Source organism: Ixodes scapularis, unplaced genomic scaffold (assembly GCF_016920785.2).
Source record: "Ixodes scapularis isolate PalLabHiFi unplaced genomic scaffold, ASM1692078v2 PGA_scaffold4__175_contigs__length_147842914, whole genome shotgun sequence".
NCBI lineage: Eukaryota > Metazoa > Arthropoda > Arachnida > Ixodida > Ixodidae > Ixodes > Ixodes scapularis.
In genome coordinates, this window is record NW_024609879.1 from 108,573,322 (window position 1) to 108,582,635 (window position 9,314).

Below are 9,314 nucleotides of genomic sequence, written 5' to 3' on the forward strand. Positions count from 1 at the left end.
CTAGCAATTATCACGAGTCCAAGTCGAGTGCCCACGCAATGCTCGGGTCCAATCTATGAACCGCATTCAAATATCGTCACTTGGGTGTACTGCGATCCCCGAGTTACGTCATCAAATTTTGCAAAGGAGAGATTGAATGAAAATGATCGTTTTTGTCCTTGAAATTACACCGCAACTAAGGAGTTTCTTGGCCAATGACGTTGCGTGTGAGTATCCTTGAGTCCCAGGTGTGCCAGTAAGCTCGTGCAGAGAGAAAAACATTCCAATTGAATATCGTTGCACAGCACCTTTAAGGTAATAACGATGCTCATATTTCTGAGATTTTTTCGGCGACTGTCAATGCCTAGGAAAAAATAAACTAAGGCAAGTTTACTCAGGTATTAACGTTAGGGAGTGATTCTAAGTATAGTATTACCGAAAGTAGAAAAGTGGTTTCATGGCTCCACTAAAGTACTCGAACACAATACAGCAAAACAAAATTTTGTAAGCCTGCATTTTTATGCTAAGTACCAAAATGAAGTCTGAAAAGAAAAACGGAAATAATTTGAGAGTCAGAATGTTTTGTTTTCGTCGCAAGAAAATGTAGTTCTTACCTTGAATTATATATGCTGCATACATGAGGGTTGGCTCAGTTTATAAGTCGCGCTGTTTGTTTAATATTGTTTTTAATTATTTCTTTTTGAATATTACTGTAAACGTGAATGTATTTTTTTTTTTTACCTTAGTTATTTCGACTTTTTTAACGCCATCGTCGCAGCGAATTTCGCTTTTTCCTCGATCTTTAATAATTCACCTCTTCTGGAATAGCGAACCTCAGTCCTTTTTTTTTTTTCGCTGGCAAAAGATATGGCGACATCTAACCATTTGAATAACCAAATTATTCGCACTTATTGATAAGGCAAAAAAAAGTAAAACATTTGAATGAATTATTACGCGGAATCGAGCTGTCCGTGTTGAATAATAGCAGTTAATTATCGAGGCAAGCTAGGTTTCAACCCAATCACTCGGAAATGCCAAATGAGAGTCACACTCACCGACAACTTAATAAACGCAGGTATGCTCACACGTCTCGCTTCCGGATTCGTTGTACGACGTTCAGTGTCGCTTAATCTCGCTGTCTGATTGGTTGTAGGGTGATAATATGATGTTCGGCAGCAGACCACGCTCAGTATTTCTTAAAGGAGCCATGAAACAATTTTTCTACTTTCGCTAAATACTAGTTAGAATCACCCCCTAACGTTAATCACTGAGAAAACTTGCTTTAGTTTTTCTTTCTAAGCAATTGCAGTCGCAGAAAAACAACAACTGAGAGATATAAGCATCGATCGATCATCCCCTCAACTTGGAGTCTGAACAAGCGGCCACGTGGCCTGGTGCGTATCCTATGTAGTCAATGTCAACAATAGCCACGCGCTGAGGTTTGCAAAGTGGAAAACGTGTCCTGAGCTTTAGGCATTGTTAGACTTCGGCTATTCTCATCACCGCAGTGGTTGGACACGAGCCACTACAACGAGTGTTCACCGAGGCGTTGGTTGGCATGAGTCGAGTGATCACGCAGTTCTCGTGTCCAACCCGTTAGCCACGCTCGACTGTCATCAAGCGGGTAATTTTGACCCAAAGTTACTAGATTAGGTCAGTTGTGGAACTCCCTCGGAGGAAGGGACCCTGCCTCACTCACTCCAGCCCGCCTGCAGTCGTTTAAAGCGCCATCTAGATTTTCGTTTTAAAACTATGTGTTCCATAGAGTACGGTAGAACACCATCTAGACGCTGTGCTTCGAAACGTATGTATTCCATAGAAATACACTCCAGTTACCACACCGGCCGTCCGGTGTGTCGAACGACTTCAAGCGAGCCGTGGTGAAAAACGGGGAGGGGGGGGGGGGGGGGGGGGGTTAGTGCTTCTGCAAGTAGCCTCTATGAGCAGTTCCGTAACTAAGTTTATCTAAAGACGTTGTTTCAATCCCCTGATTGCGTCATCAAGCCTTGTAAAGGCAAGACTGAAAAAAGGTCCCATTTTATCCTCGCAACTTCAACGCGGCAAAAAAGAAACTTCTGGATCGTTGGCGGTCTGTGCGAGCATACTTGAGCCAGACTAGGGCCTAAGTAGGATTAGTACGCCTCTGCAAAGTCATGAATATTCTATGCCGGTATTGTTTCATGACCCCTTTAAGTTCTCGGTGAGCATAGACGAGTTGCATTTGCGAATCGTCCAATCAGCATTCGTAGTCATAATATAAAAACAAATGTCTGGAGGGTCTGCTTTCTTGCCATTCGCCGAAGCCAAAGCCAATCGTCAGTCGCCAAAGCCAAAGTCAATCACCAAATCCAAAGCGAGTTTCTGTAATGAAAAGCCAAAGTCAATCGCTGTAAGCTACAAAGGAAGCTCGGCGAACGACGAGGCTGAAACCTAAACTCATAACTGTTGTCAAACTAAAAAAGGAAAAAAAAAGCGTTTTGCTCAATATTCGTGCGCTGCGCGAAGTAGTTCTTGGAGCTCAACCCATTGAAACTGTCTCATCATGTAAGTATCTTGGTGTGCACCTAACATCTGACTTATAATAGACCGCACACATCGAATCCATTTCACACGCCGCTTAAAAAACGTTGGATTACATCCAAACGCTGTCTTCACTCTTCTCCTTCGAATCTTCGCAAATAGACCGATGTCACCAAGCGAACTGCGCAGGCGCGCGCATTCCGGAAGTGGTGCCGCCGCCATGCTACTTGTAGTCATCCCTTCCTGGCTACATACGGCTGCGCGTACGTATCTCATCATAGATTATTATTTGGCACGCCCCGGTACCACCTTGATTCTCTTGCATGTTTTTACTTCATAAGATTGTGTTGTTTGTGATGCCTTGCTTTCCTCAGCAAGTGCAGAAAAGCAGTTACAGTCGTCTTATCGCTTTAGAATCGCCTTGTCGTCTGCTTCGTCGTCGTCTGCTTCGTCGTCGTCTGCTTCTTCGTGTTCGTGAACGCGTAAGCCCACTGCCGTTCACGGGGTAATCCCACTGCGGCCGCGGGAAAAACAAAACAAAGAAACAACGGCGCCACTACTCGAGCATTCCGACTTCTCGGACGTCTCAATTACCTTGCAAACAAGTGAACATCTAGTGCAATAGCAAAGAACAAGAAAATTCGAGGGACAATTGGCTCGGTGTAGCACCACGGAATAGCATCAAATGTGATGAAAAACTGAGCTTGGTGGTGCTCAGTCTTGTGCATAACGTTTAATCAGCCATCAAGTAAGAGAAGCTAAATAGACTTTCTCGGTCTGCGATAGTTTTGTAGAAATTGTTTCATTCTGGTTGACAGCCCGTGCGACAGAGTACAGATGAACAGCGGGAGAAGCCTGCACACAAAGAACTGATCTACAGAAAGGTCATGCCTGACGCGCCGTAATAATTGGCATCTATTAAAAAGAAGCAACCATGCCAGATACCTGAAAGCTTGGGGTGGAGATGATTTTTCGTGCGCAGTTTCTATTCAGTTTTATTTTGTTTGCGCAAGATCCGAACGCTAACAGTCGCCCGACGGGGGAAGCTTTTTTCTGCGGTCTCGACTGGTGCTAATGCAGGATGGATCAGTAACACCAGCCTAATAGACCACCACAAAATGAATGAGGTTCGTTTGTTAAATTTTTGGCGGTAAGTACGTGTTGCACTTCTAAATTGCATTATGTAATCTTTTCGCGTAGGTATGAAAAAAAAACTGAAGGCTGCTTCCGAAAAAAAGTTGTTTTATATCAAGTGGTGCATATCGGGAATCGCTGCTCTTTTTCAGTGATTGTCCTTATCCTTTGAACCACAGTGGTGCTTGAAACATGTCGTCGCAATACCAGCTATAACCACCAAAATACACCGAGTAAGAAGTGTATTAAAAACGGCCTCCGCAAAGCAGTGCGGAGGTCCTATTTGAGATAGACCAACGAATAGGCCGCTACGGAGCAAATGGTCAGAGAGATTCCAGCTTATGGAACACTTCGGCACGCTCTATGTCTTGTGCCCTGTAATCTTACATATTTTAGCTGACGTGCAATAATTGGATATAAATTATGAAGCAAATCGCGAAACACGCTATTTTTCCTGCCGCTCTGTCCGGCTCTGTCGACCTTTCTTTGCCATGCTTCTTTCTTGCGGGAAGACATAATATCCGAGGCCTTTTTGCCTGGTGCTGTTATTATAGCTCCGTGGCATACAACATGTGAAGCCACCGATTGAAAATCATGACTCAACACCTGGCTAAAAGTCTCGTGCTAACCCGAAAATTCCCAAACGCCGGGCGCACAGTGCGCGCCGACGCGGCCGGAAAACTGGGGAGAACTACAGGTACCAGAATGCACCGCGGCAGCGGTGGCGTCGCTCAACTCCTCGTGAGATCGGTCTATTAGCATATCAGACATTCGAACGACCAAAACTTGAATACGCCGCTTCCATATGGAGCCCTCATTAAGCTTACCTTGTCACCCAGCTTGAAGCCATACAAAATCGTGCTGCTCGCTACATCCTCTTTACATATGATCGCACAGAAAGCGTGACGGCAATGAAGTCCCATTTGGGCCTAGCTTCATTAGCTACGTGCCATAAATGTTCACGACTCTGCCTTTTTTTTTTACAAGATATACCATTATCATCCGGACATTAAAGCAAATATCTTGCAACCTCCACCCCGCTCTTCCCGCAGACTAACAGACTGTGTACAACGGATCTCTGGATCCACTAACGCATTTAATAACTATTTTTTTTCCACTAGCGATTTCCTAATGGAACTATTCACCGGAGAAATTAGTCTCGATCATCTGCCCGGACGCACTCCGCGCTTGTTTAGTCTTGCATCTCGGAGAGTAGTAATTTGCCTGCCTGTATTTTTCTTTTCTCTATGTACATGTTCCATGTTTGCACTAATTCATTGTGCATGAGTGCTTGTCATTGATCAATTGCGTTTATATTTGCTTAGTTTTAACCTGATGTATGTATGTTTTTCTAACTCAGTGTTTTTTGTTTTGTTTTTGTGACTGATATGCGAATGATCCCCCTTTATGCGATGTTCTCGATTGTGGATATTTGAGGGTAAAAAAAAAAAAAGATTTTGTTGTCGAACCAAGAAGAAATTATTTTGGCTTACGAAACGCTTACGTCTCATTGAAAGAACATAAAACTAGTCTAAAATTCACCCGCATATCTCTTAATACGACACAGGAAAGGGGAAGACAGTTCCGTTCCACGAGGAGCCGGATTATTTTTATTTATTTTTTGCTACGGCTGTTCAGGTGAACACGAGTAGAGACAAAATGAAATATTTTGCGTTGTGGCAAAACGAGTACGGAGAAACGACACGCTCAGTGACACTGTTCACACCGCTGATTGGGGGTCTCAATGGACCTTTTCCAAATACCGACAGCACCAGGCGGTGGCTGCACGAACTAAAAATCGAGGAAGTGACCTACCTGTGCTACCAATCGAAAATGGGAGCTACGCTACCAGTTTCTTCGCTCTCTGAGCTGCGTCCCGTGCCCAACGCGACTTTAAAGAGGGAAATCCGTAGCGTCCACCAAAAGTCGTGTTTTTCTTTCCGTCCACTTTCTTTTTTTGTGTAACACAATTATATATATGCTGCAATCACGTGTTCTACTCGTCGATCTACAGCCTCATTCCGAATTTCCTCGATTTCTCGTGCCGACTTCCACCGCTTGGCATCGGGCGCTCGCGCGTGCGCAGAACGCTTCTCGGAAAAGGTCCATTGATGCGGTCGGCCTCATCGTTGGTCTAACTCCTGAAGCTTGCAGCGATTAACTCTCCCAACATAGGTTGCTCTATACTGACAAAGCCTTGCAGATCACCATGAGGAGGAGGAGGAAACTTTATTATTCTTCCGGGATCAGGTATTGGGGGTGGCGGAGGCCCAGAGGGCCGCCGCGATCGCCAGGGCCCGGGAGGTGGTCAGGACTTGGGCTGACTCCTCCGGGTCGCGCAACATCTGCTCCCAGAGGTGAGGGGAGGGAAGAGGGGGGTATGGGTCTGCGGGGCATTCGCAAAGGGAATGGTAATGAGTGTCGAATGCCCCGCAGGCAGGACAGGCGGGGCTGGTAAAGAGGTGTGGGTGAGTGTGTATTAGTTGTGTTCGGTGGGGGAAAGTGTGTGTTTGTAAGAGGCGCAGCATGTGTGCTGCCTCTTGGGAGAGGTGGGGGTGCGGAGGTGGGTATTGGCGGCGGAGGAGGCGGTAGTGTAGGGTAATATCCCTGTATTGCAGGAGGGAGGTAGGCTTGCCTGCAGGGACATCGCGTGTAGGCGCAGTTGAAATGGCGGCTCGGTCGATAAGTCCGCGAGCACGATCGTGCACCATCTCATTTGCGCCCACGCCTGTGTGGGCTGGTGTCCACAGCAGGGTCACGGTGTCGGATGGAGGGTTGTTGGTGAGAATTTGGAAGGCCATGGGGGAGATATTGCCGCGAATAAAATTGCGGATGGCCTGCTGAGAATCAGATAGGACGAATTGGGGGGTGGGGCTCTGGGCGAGCGCAAGGGCAATGGCCGCTTCCTCCGCCGTGGTTGTGTTTGTAGTGAGGATGGTGGCCGCCGTGACGTTTGGTGGTGGATGTTGGCCGAGAACAGCTACACAGTGTGCAGGTTTGTGAGGGTAGGGTGTGGCATCAGTGTATAGTGTGCATGGTGATGGTGGGTATAGTTTGGCGTGGATGTTGGCTCGTGCTAGTCGCCGGGCTTTATGGAAAGTTGGGTGCATGTGGCGAGGGATTGGGTGGACTCGAATGCGGTTACGTATGTGCGGTGGAATGGGGAGTGGGGGGATTGGGATGGTGGGGGGGAGTATGTTTATAGTGTTAAGAATGTAGTGCCCTGTGGGTGAGGATGCGAGGCGGGTGAGTTGGGACATGTGGTGGGCGTCTAGGTGTTCGCGTATTGTGTTGTGTATGCCGAGGTCGAGCAGGCGGTGCGTTGGGGCGTGAGGGGGGAGTAGGAGAGCATGTCTATATGTCTTCCTGAGGAGCGCATCAAGGGAGTCGAGTTGGGTGGGTGTAAGGTTAAGGTAGGGTAGCTGATATAGGATACGGTTGAGTAGAAAACTGTGGACGAGTCGGAGGCGGTCCTGTTCCTTGATGCCGTGGTGTTTAGTGGCGATCCTTCTAATGAGGTGTGAGGTTTGGGTAACATATTTCTTTACGTATTGGAGGGTGGGTGCGGGTGATCTGTTGTGTGTGAGGGTGAGGCCTAAAAGTCGAACTTGTTGTGTGTGTGGTATTGGGTCAGAGTGTATAAAAAGTTGGATGGGGGGGTTTTGGAGGGGTTTGTGACGAGGCGGCGTAAAGGTAAGGAGAGCGGATTTGTGTGGGGAGCATTGGAGCTCCAAAGGTTCGATGTGATGTAGGACTTGGTTGAGGCCATGTTGAAGTGTTGCTTCAATGTGTTGGTCGGAGCCAGAGGAGACCCAAAGGGCAATGTCATCTGCGTACAGTGTGCTGCGTAGTGTGGGGATAGTGAGGAGAGTACGGGCAAGTGGGATTAGGGTGAGGTTAAAGAGCATGGGCGAGAGGACCGCTCCTTGTGGCGTTCCGCGGTCTGGCATGTGGAAAGAATCAGACTGGACATGGCCGAAACGGATGGTAGCGGTACGTTTTGCGAGAAAGTTATAGATATAGTGGTTGAAGTGTAGGCCTAGGTTTTGGGATGAGATTGCCTGAAGGATGCTATGGTGTGAGATATTGTCAAAGGCTTTTTGGAGGTCTAATGAGAGTATAGAGGTGTGATCTCGTTGCGGGGGGTGTTGGTGGAAATCATGATGATACTGTATAAGGGCGTCTTGCGTGGATAAGTTGGATCGAAAGCCGATCATATTAGGTGGGTAGGTTTGTGTGTATTCAAGGTGCGCATTGACGCGATTCTGCAGGACGTGTTCGAGAAGTTTGCCGAGACAGGAGGTGAGTGAGATGGGGCGAAGGTATTGTATGGAGGGTGTTTTTCCAGGTTTGGGGATAAGGGTGATGTCAGAGTGTTTCCAGGTGGAGGGAAGGGTGTGGTTAAGCCAATGTTGGTTGAAGAGCTGTACAAGGTGTTCTAGGACCTCCTCATTGAGGTGACGTAAGAGGGTGTTTGTGATGTTGTCATGTCCTGGTGTAGTGTTGCGTTTGAGGGCTTGCACCGCCGCTTGTAGTTCTGCAAAGGTGATGGGGGCGTCGAGCTCTGGGTTGGGGTTGCCAGTGTATTGTGAAGGACCAACAGGGTGTGATGATGGAGGTGGAATGTATATGGAGCGGAGGGTGTCGCATAGGGCGGTGGGTGAGAGTTGAGTTTCCGCTATAATTTGTGTGGTTTGGTGGCGAGATTGCGTCTTAGTAGTGCGCGGGTCGAGTAGGGCATGCGGAGGATGTGCCAAACCTTCTTAGTGGAGAGCTGGCCTCGCATTTCGTCGCAAATATTATTCCAGTTGTTCCTGGCTAATGTGAGTGCGTGCGTCTCGATCTTAGTGCGGAGAGTTTGTAGTTTGAGGCGAAGGTTGCGTCGGTGTTTATGTTTCCGCCAGCGCTGCTCTAGGCTGGTGTAGGCCTCCCAGAGGTTACGGAGGTGGGTATCTACATATTCCGCTGGGGGAGGAGGATCGATAGTTTTGGTTGCAATCTGTTTAGCTGAGAGAAGGTGGGTCGTCCATTGTTCTAGGTCGGAATCACAGGTGGTGGTGGGTGGGAGTGGGCATTCGGTACGGAATAGATCCCAATCTGTGTGTGTTGGTGGTGGAAGTGGGGGGCTTGTGGAGATGCCTTTGAGGGTAAGACACGTGCTGATGATGTAGTGATCGCTGCCAAGTGTGTGTGGTGTTGTGGATGTGTGAAGGGTGAGTCGTCCGGTGCTAAAGGTGAGGTCGGAAGTGGTATCGCGCTGGGCACTGTTGCCAATGCGTGTGGGGGAGGAAGGGTCGGTGTGAAGGGTGAGGTTCAGGGAATGGGTGAGTTCAGAGAGTAGGCGGCCTTTGCGGGTGGTATAAGAGTAGCCCCACTCTATGTTAGGGGCGTTGAAGTCACCTACAATTAGGAGAGGGTCACGTTTAGTGAAAGCGAGTGCCTGCTGGAAGATGTATTTGAAGGATATGTGTTTGGATTTAGGGGGGCTATAGATATTAAGAACATGCAGGCGTGTGACAAGGGATTTGGGAAGGTGGAGTGTGGTGAGTATATGTGGGATCGGTGAGGCGAAAGTTACGTGCTGGGTGGCAATATTGCGATGTACAAAGGTGGCTATCTGGGGGAAATCCGATGGGGAGTGAGATGCATAGTCTTTGAGTTTGGGTGAGTGGTATGTTTCC

The 9,314-nt window shown here is 47.9% G+C and overlaps 1 protein-coding gene across 1 annotated transcript; it reads right to left on the reverse strand.

Moving 5' to 3' along the window:
- Window positions 1-502: 502 nt before the first annotated feature.
- LOC120837350 lies at window positions 503-7,297 on the reverse strand. Its single transcript, XM_040206632.3, has 2 exons — window positions 5,953-7,297; window positions 503-521 (listed from the first exon to the last, which is right to left on the reverse strand). The coding sequence occupies exons 1-2, from the start codon at window positions 6,891-6,893 to the stop codon at window positions 503-505; spliced, it is 960 nt and encodes a 319-aa protein (XP_040062566.3). The 5' UTR covers window positions 6,894-7,297.
- Between the last annotated feature and the right edge of the window lie 2,017 nt (window positions 7,298-9,314).